This window comes from Festucalex cinctus, chromosome 13, assembly GCF_051991245.1.
Source record: "Festucalex cinctus isolate MCC-2025b chromosome 13, RoL_Fcin_1.0, whole genome shotgun sequence".
NCBI lineage: Eukaryota > Metazoa > Chordata > Actinopteri > Syngnathiformes > Syngnathidae > Festucalex > Festucalex cinctus.
In genome coordinates, this window is record NC_135423.1 from 4638622 (window position 1) to 4657500 (window position 18879).

General features: G+C 41.6%; 1 protein-coding gene and 1 long non-coding RNA gene across 2 annotated transcripts in view; one reads left to right on the top strand and one right to left on the bottom strand.

The window, feature by feature from the left end:
• Positions 1-3678: 3678 nt before the first annotated feature.
• On the top strand, positions 3679-15945 carry trpc4b (transient receptor potential cation channel, subfamily C, member 4b). Its single transcript, XM_077541997.1, has 10 exons — positions 3679-4059; positions 5432-5950; positions 10173-10509; positions 10606-10745; positions 12239-12552; positions 12642-12837; positions 12930-13124; positions 14770-14811; positions 14896-14985; positions 15068-15945. The coding sequence occupies exons 1-10, from the start codon at positions 3682-3684 to the stop codon at positions 15500-15502; spliced, it is 2646 nt and encodes an 881-aa protein (XP_077398123.1). The 5' UTR covers positions 3679-3681; the 3' UTR covers positions 15503-15945.
• Positions 15946-17390: 1445 nt separating this feature from the next.
• Positions 17391-18879, bottom strand: part of LOC144033185 (uncharacterized) — a 37583-nt gene continuing 36094 nt past the window's right edge. The window contains exon 4 of the long non-coding RNA XR_013287901.1: positions 17391-17488. This is a non-coding gene — a long non-coding RNA (uncharacterized LOC144033185). The remainder of the gene's footprint in view (positions 17489-18879) is intronic.

An 18879-nucleotide genomic window follows, 5' to 3' on the forward strand; every position in this document is an offset into this window, starting at 1 on the left:
ACGTCAGAAATGAACACCAGGCGAGTCTATTTTTACACGACGACACGCTCCAAGTTGTTCTCTAAACACGAAAACGCCTCCCGGCTCCGGCTTTTTTCGGATGGCTCACCATATTTTGCATTTGCTGCCGGGAGGTGGCAACATCTCATTAGCCAGCCAACACGCACGCACACACCGCCAACGCTTTCTTTATTAATGTGTTTATGCTTTGCAGGGGTTTTGAATATTTTCCTTGCCACATTTAGTTTGTATGAAAGGGGCAACATTAAGGAAACCAACTCACAATATTACATTTTTTTATAAGGCTTATAAGGGTGGCAAACTGAAGACTATAGTCCTTTTCACACTGCACTTATTCAATGTGAAATGGTTTCCTGGTTCTTAGCATGACCATATTAACACATTCATTGCCAGACCAGCAAAAAAAAAAAAAGAAGCATCATTTGACGTCTTTTTCCGTCAATGGCAGTAAATGAGTTAAGAAGTAGCTTACTGAACTGAGTATCAGCCTACCAGGAAGTAAAAACTGATATTTTTCAAGAATTAGACCGCTCCTTGACAAGTTTTCATTTAAGAAGAGGATCCAAACAGCACAAGATTTCTCCTCATCGAGTTGAATGCCACGCAGACCGCGAAGCTATCGTGGAATAGCAACTGCCACAATCAAATCTACAGTATGTGATGCACGGCTCTGGTCAGGTTGCATCAACGTGTCAATCAAGCGGCGAGGAGGCCTGGCAGCACTAATTAGCTCATGTTCACCTAATGATGTTTGAATTTCTGACCGTTGCGTCATCGGGCGCGTACGACACGGCACTGGCAGCCGCATTGTGGACAGCAAGTCCGCTTCGGCCGCATGCGTTTGCTTGAAATACAAAAGTTTAGTTCACTAGACCGATTTCAGTCGGTGAATTAGGTAGGGGTGGATTTTCGTGAAGAAAAACACTTCCTCAGTAAATGATGCGATTAATATTAAATGATGTTGCTGCAAACGTCTTCAGTCGCAGGCTCGAGGGTACTAAACCTCATTTATTACACACATAAAACTCCTGCGTGAGAAAAGTTAAAAGCAGTAAACAACATGCCAAGAAGTGGACCGGAGGACTTGCTAACATTTGTACCATTAACCATTTTGTTGGCCCAGATTTCTCTACACTCAAAAAAAGAAAGGACGATCCCTTGGGGGATGTTTTTTTTTTTTTTTTTTTTTTTTTTTATCCCTACAGGGCAACAAAAAAAAAAAAAATCCTCAGCTCCAGCTCCAGCTATCATAAGTCATGTTGACAATTTGAATGTCTAACAAATGGAGGCGTTGTCTGCCCTCTAGTGGACAGACACTGTACAGTTCTTATAAAGAGACCACTTATATGGCTTTTTTTTTTTTTTTTTTTGAGTAACAGCAAGTCCAGTTTTGTTACCTTTAAGAACAGGTGGAAGAGCAAGGGTGTTGTGACTAGGCGAGCAGTTGATTTAAAAAAAAAAAAAAAAAAAAAAAAAAAAAAAAAAAAAAAAAAGACAATGCCCGCAATGACAAATCAATTTTCACTTGTGGAGGCAGCACTTCATGCAACTCACTTAGACTTAGACTTAGACTTAGACTTGACTTGACTTGACTTTAATGATCCCTTTGGGATGGCGCCCTCAGGGAAATTTACATGTCCAGCAGCAATGAGAACTGATAATAAAATAAAAAAATAATTCAATCAATCAATAAATAAGGTTATTATTAAATTAGTGAGCTGATCTGGCACACAAATAACATCACGTCAACAACTACACCAAGCCATTAATTAGGTAACACTTTTCAGAAGCTGACATCTGTGCATCTAACAAAATTCAATGAAGAATATCGTTTGACTTTCATGCAACTTTTCGACCCTGGTATCTAAGTGTTTACAAACCGACAGGTCAATTCCGCTCTTATATTGAATCTCCTCAAACTAAAAGGCGATAAAGACCTCTTCCTACTTTAACACCCACAAAACACAAAAGTGTCCTGTGAATGTCTGCTTGTGAGCGATAATGGCTGCAGCGAGGATAACGACGACTGCGCGTCCTGGAAGTGAGGAAACAGCCTCGCAGCAACCACACTTCCTGCGAGATCACAACCACAGACTGGAAGGCTACTGACTTTTAAATGTTACATTGAAAAGTGCAAATGTGCAGAGGGAAAAGAAAAAGAGAAGAGCAAAACACTTGAAATGAAAGCATTGAGATGAAGAGGGAGGTGGCGGCTTGACAGGCCGGATGTGTCCATAGAGGAGGGAGAGGGGAGGCGGGAGGCTGACTGCTTGACATGTCATTGAGTTAGTGCGTCCTGTGTACTGGAGGACTTCTTACTCAGGAGAAGAGGATAACAAGTGTGTTTTCTTTTTCTTTTTTGTTCCCCTCTCAATTCTTTTTGACATTTTCTGGTTGTTTATCGAGTGGCTACTTTGCACCGTGGAAAAGGTCAGGCCAATTTCTATGTTTCTTTTCAATAGGGGGGAAAAGAAGAGTGCATGTGCCTTAATTTAAAAAAAAATAAAAAATCAACAATGTAATTTAATTAATTTAAATCTCAATATACAAAACGAGTTAAATTATCTTATAATAGGTTTGTATAGTAAAAGTAAAAGTCTGGCTAATCATACGAAAAATGGTAATGGACAGAAATGTAATTTATTCCGCCTACTATATAGTTGCTATATATCGGTAACTAGGGTGTTAAAAAAAATCGATTCAGCAATATATCGCGATACTACATCGCGCAATTCTCGAATCGATTCAATAGGCGGCTGAATCGATTTTTAAACTTCCATTTTTAATGGAAAAATATTCAACAAAACGTCTTACTTCGGGTTAGGGTTCCCACCTTAAGCATGGAAGAATGTTGTATGAACGGAACATTAAGCCTTAATATTTTATTTTAATGCTGTTCAAGCATGAAACAGATTACAACCTGTATAATAAATAATACATTTTCATACAAATCTTACATTCTACAAGTTTACTGATTAGTATTTTCTAAATTTGAATGAAAAAAAAATCGCAACAATCGACTTATAAATTAGTATCGGGATTAATCGGTATCGAATCGAATCGTGACCTGTGAATCGTGATACGAATCGAACCGTAAGGTACTAGGCAATTCACACCCCTACTGGTAACATAATAATAATAATAATAATAATAATAATAATTAGTACTGAGGCAATGGCCTTCCTTGGTCAAGTTTGCTTTTTTTATATTATGTGTGATTTTTTTTTTCTGCATGTACTGCACTTTGTGCCTATATGGTTATTTTTAAAGTGCTATATAAATAAAGTTGAGTTCCCCCCATTCTCAGGGTACTCCAAACATATATTACGTCATAGGGGCCCCCAGAACATTTTGATCATTTGGTAGTGATATAGGGTAAAAAACAACAAAAAAACAAATATATATTTTTTTTTTCATGAAAAAGTACATATGCATTGACGCCAAACATCTCAAACGTGTCTGGAAAAAGTAAAATGGCAGAAGATGGCATTCAATAAGTGTGAACAAAAATGAGGCTGTGCTGAAATACTTTTCCTTCTTCTGCCAAATTTACAGTTTCAAACTAGCGTGCCTCCATCTAGCGGTCAACAGTGTAATTACACCCAGCGTGAACAACAGTTTGACCAAATTCGAGGGGGGGGGGGGGCAGCCGTGTGAACAATGTCCCAACTGTACTACAAGAAGACGGACAGCTCGTCGTACAGCGACCGCATCGCCCTTCGCATCGTGCGGGCCGAGTCGGAGCTCTCGGCCCTGGAGAGGGCCTACCTGGGGGCGGTGGGGAAGGGCGACTACGCCACGGTGAAGGAGGCCCTGGAGGAGGCCGAGATCTACTTCCGCATCAACATCGACTGCGTGGACTCGCTGGGGCGCACGGCGCTGCTCATCGCCATCGAGAACGAGAACCTGGAGATCGTGGAGCTGCTGCTCAGCTACAACGTGCACGTGGGCGACGCCCTGCTGCACGCCATCCGCAAGGAGGTGGTGGGCGCCGTCGAGCTGCTGCTCAACCACAAGAAGCCCAGTGGTGAGAAACAGGTAAAAAAAATGGGAGGAATTGACTCCCCTCCTATAAAAGGTTGTTGATTGCCTAATGTCTGTTGAGTGGCGCAATTTGAATTTTTCAAACCACAAGCAGTCATTGAGTCCATTTTTTGCTGTGTGTTGCTTGTGCCACCAGGCCAGTGAAGTGGGAAAAAAATATTACTGTAGCAGTTGCTGACGCACTTTCATCCATTTCTTGATGGTGATAGATCAGAGGCGTCCAAACTACGGCCCGGGGGCCATTTGCGGCCCGCCGTCCATTTTTCAGCGGCCCGCGACATATGCTAAAAATGGCATTTGACTCAGTTCAAATAAAATAAAAACAAAAATATTTGGAGATGGTCAAAGTAAGAAGGGAGGGTGTTGAAAAACACAGGTGCTATTAAACTAAAACTAACAAAATAAAAAACAAAATTTCAAAAAACTATTTCGTTAACGAAATAAAATAAAAGCGAAAATGCTTTTCATGTATTTTCCGCACGATAAGGCGCACCTAAAAGCCTTCAATTTTTTCAAAAGCTGACCATGCGCCTTATAATCCAGTGCGCCTTATATATGGATCGATATTGAGCCGCAACAGGTCTCGCTGTCAAGACGCTATCGGTGACCCTGCACGATCGGTGACGCGCATGCGCAGAAGATCCCGCCATCTTGGATCGCTAGCTAATGCTAATACTTTACCTCAGAGAAAAATAATAAAACAGCTGTTTATTCATTTTGGGAGTGAATGGAGTTGTCAGAAAGCTGGTTTGTAATCTATTAATAAAGTTTGACTGACCTATCTGACTGTTTTGTTGACATTCCCTTTAGCGCAGCACCATCTAATGGATGCATAACGTAACCCCAGCCCCTACTGTAGCGCCTTATATTTGAAAAAAGTTTTAAAATATGTCATTCAATGAAGGTGCGCCTTATAATGCGATGCGTCATATATGGAAAAAGTTTGAAAATATGTCATACATTGAAGGTGCGCCTTATAGTGCGGAAAATACGGTAATCGTGTCCGATATCCATGACCAAAGCTGTGGGGAAAGCCAACGTCTGCTGACATCAATGGGAACAACCAACAGATCATCCGACAGACCAACTGACAAACAGACTAACACACAGACAAAAGATGATGGACGGACAAACGGACAGTCCAACCAGCAGCTCGACAGAAAGACAGACTAACCAAGACAGAAACTGACAGACAATCTGAGAGACAACAGACCGACTGAGCCAACAGACTAAATAAAGACTGACAGACAGGAAAAAACGACCAACTGTTTGACGGACAGATTGACGGATAGAGTACCGTACTGCCACACAGCTAAACTACAAGCGACTTCCTATCTGTTGGTAACTGAAGTACTTTTCCGTAAAGCTCCCACCCATCCTGCTGGACAAACAGTTCTCGGACTTCACGCCGGACATCACTCCGATCATCCTGGCAGCCCACACCAACAACTACGAGATCATCAAACTCCTGGTGCAGCGAGGCGTCTCCATCCCGCAGCCGCACGCCGTGCTGTGCGACTGCCTGGAGTGCGTGTCCAGCTTGGACGTGGACGGCCTGCGCCACTCGCACTCCCGCCTCAACATCTACAAGGCGCTGGCCAGCCCGTCGCTCATCGCCCTGTCCAGCGAGGACCCGTTCCTCGCCGCCTTTCAGCTCAGCTGGGAGCTGGAGGAGCTCAGCAGGGTGGAGAACGAGTTCAAGTCGGAGTACGAGGAGCTGTCGCACACGTGCAAGCAATTCGCCAAGGACCTCTTGGACCAGACCAGGAGCTCCAAGGAGCTGGAGATCATCCTCAACTACCGCGATGACATCAACCCGCTGCTGGATGAGAATGCCAACGAACTGGCGCGGGTGAAGTTGGCGATCAAATACTGCCAGAAAGAGGTAAGTCCTATTTTTAGCTTAACCAGATCAAGTCGTGGCTGACTCTCCATTTTGTGAAGACTTTCCAGAACTGAAACTGACAACTGCAGTTGGAGACACATAAGCAATTTGTGATTTATGAGCAATTTGTGAATCCTTCAAGAATTGTCTGAAGAATGATTTTGAAAGTTATAAGCTTTCAATGTCGAGGAGGAGCCAAGTTTACAAGCTAAGTCAAACTAAGTTTAGGATTGTCAGACGGTTGGAGAATCTAAAAATCAAATCAAAGACAAAAAACAAACAAAACAAAAAAAAGCATCTTTTTTTTTTTTTTAACCTGAACTTAAAAGCAGTTTTACTTGGGGCTGATTCACTTCTGCTGCAGCATAACATCTAAATGCCACTTCACCATGTTTGCTTCGAAATCTGCAGGCTCCACTGACCTCAGAGCTCTACTGGGTTTATTTTCCTTGAGCATTTTCTTTTCATTGATTTATAGATCAGGAGCAGAATTTGACTGGGAGCCAGTTTCAGCCCTTTCAGACTTAAGTAATATGTTCTGATTTGTTTTAGTCATAAGCCGAATGTGAATTGATTTCAAACTGTTTTGTGATTTATAGTTTCTTTGATATATTTACCTGCGATTGGCTGGCAACCAGTCCAGGGTGTCCCAGCCAGCTGAGATAGGCGCCAGCACCCCCCGCGAGCCTTGTGAGGAATAAGCGGTCAAGAAAATGGATGGATGGATGATATATTTACAATTTAAAATATTAACTCATTCACTGCCAATGACGACTATAGACGTCAAAAATCCAAGCAAACAGCCAGTGCAAATTTTGACAAGAAATTTGAATTTAGGTTTAGTTATTCATTGTTTTCATTCATAGTTATTAATCCCCATTATTATTAATAACAACAATGACAACAATTTCATTGCTAAGTGCTACCATCGTGCATAGTGATCGGTCTTGGTCTTACTGAGACCACAAACTGGGTCTCGACCTCCAGAAGTCAATTTAGTCGACTAAAATTGCTCCTTATTTTTGTCGACTAAAGGTTGGATTAAAACCCAAATACAATCAGGTGACTAAGTTATGACTAAGGCTTTAATTATATTTAGTCAGAAGACTAACTAAAACTAAATTGAAATTTCTTTTTTTTTTTCTTTTTTTTAATTTCTTTTAATTTTATTTATTTATTTTTTTCAAAATTAAAACTGGCTGTTTGCTTGGATTTTTGACGTCTATAGTTGTCATTGGCAGTGAATGAGTTAATATCGGCAACTCTAAATATGGGCATCACATAGTTGTGGTTTATTGCTATTCAGAGCTTGTTCCTGTGACTGTCATGCATATTACTCGAGTTCCGTCTCATAGCGATCCGTTTACTTTCGAAGTCAAAGCCAAGACGTGCCTTTCCGATTATTTTGCCGTCCAAAAACCAAGTGCCAACAGCAACAATTGTGGATGAACGTAACCTTTTGATAAGATTATTGACATTAAAAGTTGTCATTTCCGCCAAACCGGGGCTCATAAGTAAACATTCATTATGAGCCATTATGATTTATAACCTGCGCATGCAAGTATTTTCCGATTTGTCCAGGCACAATCTGGGCAAGACACTTGAAACACATCCAACATCCTGTGAATAGATATATTTATGATCCTAAATATGAATCATTTACTGGAATAATTGGCTGCGTAACGTTTTTAATGCTCCTGAAAAAAAAAAAAAAAAGGAAATGAGACATGAGGCTGTCATTAGATATACAAGGACTCAATCGTAAACATAAGTGGCCTCGTGACAAGAACCGCGTCAAGATGAGCCACAAATGGGTCTAAATGGTCGGAGGCGTCCTGAGGGATTTTTGGGCAGCCCGTAATTGCAAAGGCTGCTTCTTAATGTAATGCATTACCGACCGTTGCCTCCTCAAGTCCCGTGGCAATCGGATTATAGGGTGATAATGACGACGTGATGGCTATTTGCCTGAAACTTGAAATATTTTAATCATTAGGAGAACGTTTTGGCATCTGTGTGCGAATTCTTATCGGGCCTTAAGGAGTTTTGCACAAATTTGTACTGCACCAATAGTGGATCTATTTTGTTTAATAACCGTACTTTCCGCACTATAAGGCGCACCTAAAAGCCTTCAATTTTTTTCAAAAGCTGACCATGCGCCTTATAATCCAGTGCGCCTTATATATGGATCAATATTGAGCTGCAACAGGTCTCTCTGTCAAGACGCTATCGGTGACCCTGCACGATCGATGACGCGCATCCGCAGAAGATCCCGCCATCTTGGATCGCCAGCTAATACTAATACTTTACCTCAGAGAAAATAATAAAACTGTTTATTCAGTTTGGGAGTGAATGGAGTTGTCAGAAAGCTGGTTTGTAATCTATTAATAAAGTTTGACTGACCTATCTGACTATTTTGTTGACATTCCCTTGAGCGCAGCACCATCTAATGGATGCATAATGTAACCCAAGCCTCTACTGTAGCGCCTTATATATGGAAAAGGTTTTAAAATATGTCAGTCATTGAAGGTGCGCCTTATAATGCGTAAAATACGGTAATGTGATCAATCAGGGACGATAAAGGAAAACCATTATGAGATGCTAGGACTGCTTCACCTTCAGAAAGTTGAAATAGATGGAAAGTTGGAAGCATACAATTGCCCCAATTATATTGGGGGATGAAGATTTATGATTCAGAACGAACAAATGGGTGTAGTCCAACCAATATGTCTGAGCACTTGATCGGTCCTATATTGACGCTCTCATCCTAAAAGCTACAACAAGTAGCATGTGAGCCAAATAGATAGTCCAAGTTTCTACTGCACCTTCCTCACAAGGACCTTCCTCATTTTATTGCACGTTTGCAGCGTGCGGATGAAAACGACACAACCACAAGCTTTTGGCGGGTTGCTGTTGTGGCTTTTCCGATTGGATGATTCCGAGGTGGTTACAGACGAGCTGCAGACCATTACAAGCACTTAGCAGTTGTCCACAAAATCACTTCCTGTTCCCAGGATTTGTGTAAACTATGCCGAGTGGCCGATTTCAATCGTACAGGAATGCAAATGAATCCTCTGCTCGATGCCATCCATGGTGCCACGCTTGGCTGCGGCCGCAACTTGCAATTTGGCCACTCCCGTGGCAAGATGGGAAGATGTGACGGGATTGTGCGTGGAAAGATGACCTCGTCATCACCCGCCCCATTATGGAGTGATTCCATTTGGCTATAACGAGGTTAAGCTGAAATGAACTCCCATCACCAGAAAAAAAAAGACGTCTTGCAGATGTCTTGGGCGGAGGATAAGAAGCAATTTGACAACTTGTTAGGAAATAGGGATCAGACATCATTTTTGGAACGTTTTGAATCTATAGGGATGGGGGGGGCACAAAAGGGAGTTCAAAAAGAGTAAATAAGGACTACTATACTCGTCAGCAAAATTATTTTCTACTTTCAACTATTCCATCAGCAAATTTATCAGTTTAAGGCGTGTCAAAATTTAGAGTTAAAGTTCCCTTAATGCCAGTCTTTTTTTTTTTTTTTCATATATTTGTGGTGACTGGGGTTAAGTTGTACTTTACCATTTTAAAAATGTGCAGAATTTCACAACTTATTTCATGTTAAGGATTAGATAGATCTTAATATGAAAAGAAAACTGCACTGAGCTGTCGCCAATGTCTTACAAATACAATGACGCCATCTAGTGGCAGAAAAAAATGACCAACACAAATACATCCATCCATTTTCTTAACCGCTTATTCCTCACAAGGGTAGCGGGGGTGCTGGAGCCTATCCCAGCCGGCTTCGGGCAATAGGCGGGGTACACCCTGGACTGGTTGCCAGCCAATTGCAGGGCACCAACACAAATCAATAGTGATATTAATTTTGAAAATTGAGTTAAAATTAAAAAGATGTACTGTGCTGCAAAAAACAACACAGTACATCTTTTTAATTTTGACTCAATTTTATGAATTATTATAAAATTACTGTCTCACTGACTAAAACTTGCAGCCATATTTCTATCAGTTTTACATTTTACCCCATTTTTAAGTTAACAAGAGTATGAAAACTAAAAAAATATATAAATATTGTAATTTTATTGCACATTTATTTTATTGCAATTAATCGTGAGTTAACTATTGAAGTCATCCACTTTAATTACGATTAAAAATTGTAATCAACTGACACCCCTAGTTATCATTTTCAATATCTTTGTCTCATTGATAGTTTGTGGCCCAGCCCAACTGTCAGCAGCTGCTGGCCTCCCGCTGGTATGATGAGATCCCAGGCTGGAGAAGGCGTCACTGGGCAGTGAAATTCATCACGTGTATCCTGATCGGGCTCCTCTTCCCGGTGTTATCCATCTTTTACTTGGTCTCGCCGAAAAGCCGTTACGGCTTATTCATCCGCAAGCCCTTCATCAAGTTTATCTGTCACGCCGCTTCCTATTTGACGTTCCTGTTCCTGCTCTTCTTGGCGTCGCAGCACATCGAAGCCCCGCAGCGTGACATTCAGGGCCCGGCACCGACCGTGGTGGAATGGATGATCCTACCCTGGGTAATCGGTAAAAAAAAAAAAAAAAGAGCAGTTTTGTCCGTTTTTAATTGGCCTTCCTGGTGGTGTCACAATCATAATCCCGCCATTTGCTGGTGTCTTCAAGGTTTCATCTGGACAGAGATCAAGCAGATGTGGGATAGTGGGTTCCAAGACTACATGGATGACTGGTGGAATATAATGGACTTCATCATGAACGCATTATATCTTGCAACCATTTCGCTGAAGATTGTTGCATATGCAAAGGTACTCTACGTACTGTATAAGTAGAGAACTCTGATGCATGGCCGTGTGTGAGTGATTAGAGTGGTTCTTTGAAAATTTTGGTTCAATATTGTAAATATTGGATGACTGGTTAGCCTAGAGGAGCTGGAGGAGCTCTCTCAAAAAAAAAAAAAAACAAAAAAAAAAAACAAAGGATGACTTGGTTAGCACGTCCGCCTCCCAGTTCTGGGGACTCGGGTTCGAGTCCAGGCTCCGGCCTTCCTGGGTGGCGTTTGCATGTTCTCCCCGTGCCTGCGTGGGTCTTCTCCGGGTACTCCGGTTCTCCTCCCACATTCCAAAGACATGTGTGGCAGGTTAATTGGGAGCTCCGAATTGTCAACCAGGCCAGGGTATACCCCGCCTACTGCCCAGAGCCAGCTGAGATAGGCTCCAGCACCCCCTGTGAGGAATAAGCGGTCAAGAAAATGGATGGATGGATAGTTGAATACAAGCAACCGGGCGCCTATTTGCGGTTCATTTTTCACAAAATAATTTTCTGACCTATTGGTTCAAGCTATTGGCTGAAAAAATGAACAGTTTGCATCTGTTTCTTCAGTTCACAAGAGGCAGCCCAAGCCCTGTCTAATAGGAAAGTAGTAATTTGTGTCAAGGTGGTGTGCTGAAGTGGCACACTTCGACTGTATGTTGAGGAGGAGCTGTTTAGTCTTGCTTGTACGGAAGACGATTAGGGCCAGTGATGAGAGGAAAAAAGAATTTTGGGAGGATTCTCACTTTATTCTCAGAATTCTGACTTTAAAGTGAGAAAGTCAGAATTGCGACTTTAAAAGGTCAGCATTCTGAGAATAAAGTGAGAATCCTGCCAAAGTTTTTTTTTTTAAGTCTTCACTGGCCCTAATCCTCTTGTGTAGGTTTGCCAGGTAAAGCTACAGACCACGTAAAAAAAAATAAAAAAATTTTTTTACGATGAGTTACCAAGTTAAAGCTAACAACTGACGGACGTCTCATTATGGCTTGACAATTTCTATTTTTACGGGTTGTGCCACGTAATCAGAAAGACATTTGCAGGGTAATTATAATTAGTGTTGTTCTGATACCGTTTTTTGGCTCCCGATACCGATACCGATACCCAGCTTTGCCGTATCGGCCGATACCGATACCATACCGATACTTAAGTTTTTTTTTTCCTCAACATGAAAAAGCTGTCCTGCCACTGGTTCAGAGCATTCAAGGGCCAATAGGATATCTTAGATCGGCATGCAGTGAACATGTCACATATCAGTGAAGATGCTGCATCCAAAATCCTATATTAGCGTTGGAATTAATGGTATCGGCATGTTACTTGTGAGTAGTCGCCGATACCTATACCACTGTTTTAATGCAGTATCGGCACCTCTACCGATACCAGTATCGGTATCGGAACAACACTAATTATAATTGTAAGATATAATATGGTATAGTTTAACAGGGGAACCTGCCGGTTCATTGACGCTACCACTTCGAAATTTATGTTGCAGTACAGCGGGCACAAATCCCGATGCAACTGGGAAATGTTGCACCCGACGCTGATCGCCGAGGCTTTGTTCGCCATCGCCAACATCTTCAGTTCCCTGCGCCTCATCTGCCTTTTCACCGCCAACTCCCACCTGGGCCCGCTGCAGATCTCGCTGGGCCGCATGCTCCTCGACATCCTCAAGTTCCTCTTCATCTACTGCCTGGTGCTGCTGGCCTTTGCCAACGGCCTCAACCAGCTCTACTATTACTACGGAACCGACGTGGGAAAAAACTGCAAGGGGATCCGCTGCATACAGCAAAACAATGCCTTCTCAACGTACGTTGCGAAAGTAAACCGTGGCGGATGATGAATCGCTTTGTTTACCAGCGCGGGTAAAGCTGATGTATGCTCCGCTTGTTTTTCAGGTTGTTCGAGACGCTGCAGTCATTATTCTGGTCTGTGTTTGGCCTCATTTCCCTCTACGTGACACGAGTGAAGCCGGACCATGAATTTACCGAGTTTGTCGGCACCACCATGTTCGGCACGTACAACATCATCTCCCTGGTTGTGCTGCTGAACATGCTAATTGCCATGATGAACAACTCGTACCAGCACATCGCCGTCAGTAGTCATTCTGTTGTTTAACCGCCCCCGTTTGTCTTGCGTTCTTTGACTAATGCCTTCTGATGAACGACTCGCATTTTCTTTTTAAGGATCACGCAGATATAGAGTGGAAATTTGCCAGGACTAAATTATGGATGAGCTACTTTGAAGAGGGAGGAACTTTGCCGTCTCCGTTCAACATAATACCCAGTCCCAAGTCATTTTATTATCTGACAGGATGGATACAAGCACGTGTGCTTCGGAGGCCGAGCTTAAAAAGACTTCAAACCTTTGAAAGTTTGGGGGTAAGTTTATTAGATTTGATTTTCTCACATCTGTTCGGACTCTGACAGGTTAGCAATGACCGCAGAATTGAAAATGGCCGCCGGTGGGAGAGAAAAGTAACATTTTGACCCGAAAAATACCTTGCATTAGACATCATTCACAATCGGTCAGGGTTTTTTTTCTTTGAAAATTAGTTGATAACTGTGAGATGAGAAGATGAAAAGGGTAATCTGCTATCAGATATAAGATATCTTTCTTTCAGTGATGAGTTTTGTTCCTCAGTGATGATATAACTCAAATTTGTACATAAACTGAAAATAAGCTATCATTGACACTGACACAATAACAAAGTCTAGTTCTAAAAAATGAAAAACTTGAAGGTACGAGTGAGCATCAAATTAAAGCAGTGTTATCAACCTTGCAACTTTCTCACTAAATCTGTCAACTTTTTATTTATTTTTTGTCAAACGCAACCAGTGACAAATCTAGTGACTTTTTTTCCCTGGTGGACAAAGCATTTAAATCATGAAGTTATTCTCAACTCAACTCAACTCAACTCAACTCAACTCAACTTTATTTATAAAGCGCTTTCAGAACAGGCGTTGCTGTATACAAAGTGCTTTACATAAACTGAGAAAAGGCTAAATAAAAAAAATAAAAAACACAAACCAACAGAAGAAAGTTCATTTGTAGCTCGACACCAGGGTTCCCCAATTCCGGTCCTCGAGGGCCGGAGTCCTGCAGGTTTTCAATTTTTCCGCCGACCAACACACCTGATACTAATGGTAAGGATCGTTATCAGGCATGCTGATGAGCTCGTTATATGAATCACGTGTGCAGGTAGGCGGAAAAATGGAAAACCTCCAGGACTGCGGCCCTCGAGGACCGGAATTGGGGACCCTGCTCTATACATATTTAGTTGTTTTATTTTTTTAGTCACTTTTTGCCTCTGCCACGACATTATTCCTCTCCTACAGCATCCATTACAATTACATGCAAATGCAAATTATGCAAATTTAACTGATTCAAACACAAAAATGTATAAATACGTTTTTAATACTTTGTCCTGCACTCCCCAAAACGTATTTAGTGATATATTTCACAATAGTAAACATTTAACAAAAAACAGGGGTATTTTTTTTTGTTTTTGCCAGAGACTGGAAGAGATTATCCATCCATCCATCCATCCATCTTCTTGACCGCTTATTCCTCACAAGGGTCACGGGGGTTGCTGGAGCCTATCTCATCTGCCATTGGGCAGTAGGCGGGGTACACCCTGGACTGGTTGCCAGCCAATCACAGTGGAAGAGATTAATGGCATTTAAATTAATTTCACTGGGTAAAATGCGTTCCATATATTGGTCAAGTAAATTGGAGATACAAGCTTAGTCACAATTAAGAAGTACTCCGGTCTCCTCCCACATTCCAAAGACATGCACGGCAGGTTAATTGGGCGCTCCGAATTGTCCCTAGGTGTGCTTGTGTGTGTGGATGGTTGTTCGTCTCTGTGTGCCCTGTGATTGGCCGAAGCCAGCTGGGATAGGCTCCAGCACCCCTGCGACCCTTGTGAGGAGTAAGCGGTGCAGAAAATGGATGGATGGACGGGTTACTGCTCTATTGTAAGAATACACATTATTGATGGAACATTTATTTCTGTAATTATAGAGGCGCGCAGCAGACAATGTCAGGTTAAACCACGAGTATCAGGTAAGGCACATTTCCGCATCATCGAAAATTACTCATAAGAATCCATATGACTGAAACATCAACATTAGTGTGTGTACTTTTCAGGAGGTTTTGAGAAACCTAGTAAAGAGGTATGTAGCTGCAATGATCAGAGATGCCAAGACGGAGGAAGGGTTGACTGAAGAAAACTTCAAGGTAGCGTAAACCCGCAAAACTGAAGATCTTCCCACCACCTTCGTTCTATCTTATTCAAACGTTTGTGCTTCATCGTTGACAGGAGCTCAAGCAGGACATCTCCAGCTTCCGTTACGAGGTGCTTGGGATGATGAAGGGCAAATCCCAAGGCCGAGGCTCTGGGAAAGTAGCGAGCTCCCCCTTCGCTTACGCGGGAAACTCCTTCAAGTATTCCCCGAAATGGTGCACGGAGGAGCCGCAACAGAGGCTGGAGGTGTTCGAGCTGAGCGCGCGCAGGCCGAGCGCGGCCGGCAACGCAAGCGACAGTCCGAGCAATAGCTGCCACTTGGGCGACGTCGCCCAGGCGAGACACTCCAGACGGACCGAAATCAATTCCTCCTCAAAGTGTTCGGAAAGCGCCGGCGGACGAAACCACGAGCTTAAAAGTCCGAGGGTGATAGTGGAAGTCGCGCAGGAGGTGGAGAAGGACGCTTCGGAGAAGGAGCATTCGTGCAAACTGCAAACTGCCGGACATTAACTCATTCACTCGCCGCCATTTTCACAGAAGCAATCCCTTTCGCTCCCGGCTGTTTTACTGGATTTTGACTGATTTTGCAAGGCCCGCAGAATATTGTGTTCAATTGCTATAAAAGATTGGAACCCACCAAAAGAAAGATTAAAGTCTCTTCTTTCATCAGGAAAAAAAAAGTATGTTTCTATCTGTATCCGTTTTGCAGCAATTAGCATTAGAAGAGAGCTAAGTTTCATCAGTTTTCACAAATCTATTCAAAATTGTAAGTAATTGAGCTTTTTTTCTACATGGCCCTGGTTGATCTCCTTTGCTCTGCTGCCACCTGCTGGCCGTTTGTGTAACAACTACCATTTCTGCAACCGTTCTTTGCAGTTGAGAGGCTGCATCAAACCCTTCTGTATCCTCTAGCATAAAAAAAAAACGGAAAAAAACGTATAAATATATGTCTTTGGGACACTTAGAACATAAAAAAAACGTATTTATACGTTATTGGGAATAAATGAGTTAATGACCTCAGCAATGCACACATTCATCTCTGTTTCCACAAATAATAAATGTCTTTTTTTTTTTGCTATTTTCTTTGTTAAATGAAGACGCTCCTATCGCGTCAAGTGTATTACATGAATTTGTGTCATAATCAGGTCATACTATTGATAGGCCACTGCTGACTTGTGCTGAAACAAGAGGACATTAAAAATGTGTCAAGTAAGGTTATATTTATTTATTGATTTTACATCAGACTGCCTGTTTGTTTATTTATTTTCACTTTGGTCGAGACTTAGGGGGTTCATGTTATGGGTACAGTAAATTATTCATTATTTTAGTAGATGAAGCAGTTTCAAGTAACCTCAAAACTTTAATTTGGTACTAATTATACAGTGCAGTGTGCCATGCAACTAAATTATTGTGACACGTCTTTATAACTTATTGCTTTTATTTTCCTTTCTTTAATGTGTGAGCACTTGAATAAAACGGAAAGGCAACTCCTGGAAAGTTTGCAGGTCATGCTGCCCTAAAAATATGCTGTGTTTTCTCATTTTTTTTCTTGCGGGTGCTTACGAAAATATTGCCATTGTTTAAAATGATGTATCAGCAAATTACTGCGTGAAACGCAGAAGTTATCGAATAAACTTCACCGTGATGTCAAAATTCTGGTATTTCCATTTATGGGCAATGATCGCAGCTTGACCACTTTAAAGTTCTCACTCATCCTGTTTACAGATGGGGGAAACTGGTCGAGTAAATTGTTTATTTCTTCGACAGGGTCTGTACACGAAAGCAGATGTGACGATGACAGTAAAGAAAATTCTTCACACCTGCTTGGAACATTGCACACACTCACATATCGACAACTTTGAACATTTCTTCCCACATTAAGATCAAAGTCAGAGCACGTCTGAAAGATAATCCTGAGGGATTATCGTGTGATGTGAGTTGTATTAAGAGTGATTTCCCCTCCGTCTGCACGGAAAACGGTCAGTGTGGACAATCACATAACCTGTTCCATGTTTAAAATCGTTATGTATGTTCCAAAGATTTCAATTATAATAAAAGGTATTCGTTAGCCTAGCTTCTTCTACTACTACTACTACTAGTGCTGTTTGTATTTTGCAGCGGTGTGGACATCAATTGTGGCACCATGCTGCCTCACACGGGTCAATCTTGGTACTATGACAAGCATCAGGTTTGGGGGAGGAGTCTCGCGGGAGACAATGGATACTGTGTGTGATGTCATTTTTTGTATTGTTCTACAGCATGAATCATGCATTTTTTCCCCCCTTGTTATGTGTGGGGTCTCACATAAAAAAAAAAAAAAAAGATTACAAATTGTTGAGTGCGCACGCTGCAGAATGAAAACATTTTAACATCTGTTCCTTACTTCAAGGCCGTCGATCACAGCGCGATGCTCCTTCATCGACGAACTGCGACGGACATGTCCAAAGATGTTTTTTCGTTGAGGGCGGGGAGGGACTGGGAATGCATCCGTTATCCCTGAGGCACACCAAAGAACACAAATGTCACAATAATTATTTATAGCTATGAATTTGTTATATTGTAAAAAAAATTTGACCGGCTACTTTGTTTGAACATATTTAAATATGTTAAAATGTACTCGCAAATAAGATCAAACATACTCGCGAGTACGTTCGAAAGTACTTGTAAGGCTAAATGCTACAAACATAGCATATTTTCCCATAATGCCACTGGGTATTACTTGCACATGCGTGAGTGAAAATAAACATTTTAAGCAGGGATGGGCGAGTACCGATACCAGGTATCGGTATCGGGCCGATACCAGCCTTTTTTCAAGTACTCGAGTACTCGTGACGCAGACGAGTACAAGCGACCGATGGGGAAGACGTTAAGTGAGTCCTCCTTGCCTGTAAGTGGCGCTATCTTGCAGCAGTTTTTCACCAAAACGTCACCGGTTTGGAAATACTTCAAAATTGTGAATCTTAAATTAAAAGAGCATTTTTGTGTTTTATTTTGAGCGTTAAGACTATTGAAGAGTGACTGTGTTGATTTTTTGGTCAAAATTAATGGAAATATATTTGTTTAAAAATATCTTTTAGTGATTTTTTTTTATTTGTCAAAATGTACTACTGGTATCGGCATTTGGTATCGGTGAGTACTGAGGGTCTGAGTATCGTATCGGTATCGGTCTGAAAAAAAGTGGTATCGAACATCCCTAATTTTAAGCATTTAGCCCACATTAGACAAATATGTTTAGAAAATTAACTATAAAAATTGTTTATTCATAACTTTTATGATTTATTATTATGGCTGCAGCACATGATTTAGGTTCTGCATTTAATTTGGCAACCGGTGAAAACAAAGCTTAATTGTACCTTCTACCATCCAGTTGAAGAGAACCGTATTGTTCTGCCTCTCACTATACGTCGCTGATAGGTGAATAAGTTAATTGGATAATTTCCTGCAGCACACAACTCTTATAGAATCATTGACCTAAAAAACTGGCAGATTAAGTGTACGATTATTTCAACCATGTGATTGAGATGTTTATCCATCCATCCATCCATTTTCTTGAGCGCTTATTCCTCACAAGGGTCGCGGGGTACTTCATGTTCATGAGCTCAACAAAATGGGGGGGAAAAAAAAAAGAAAAAAAGAATTAACTGCATCTTTCTATTCAGTACTGTACTCAATAATTCCTGGAAAATTGTGCAACTTAAATCAGTTCCCTTCACTACTCTTGGAAACCGTAAATTGGCCACGCCCAATAGACTGACATTTTTAAGTTGTCAGACGATCACAAATTCCTTCCAGGAAAAAAAAAAATTACTAGGGACATGATGTCAACTGCTGGCTGTTATATAGCAACACTGATACGTCCACATGTGCGCATCTTTCGCTTGGGCTGC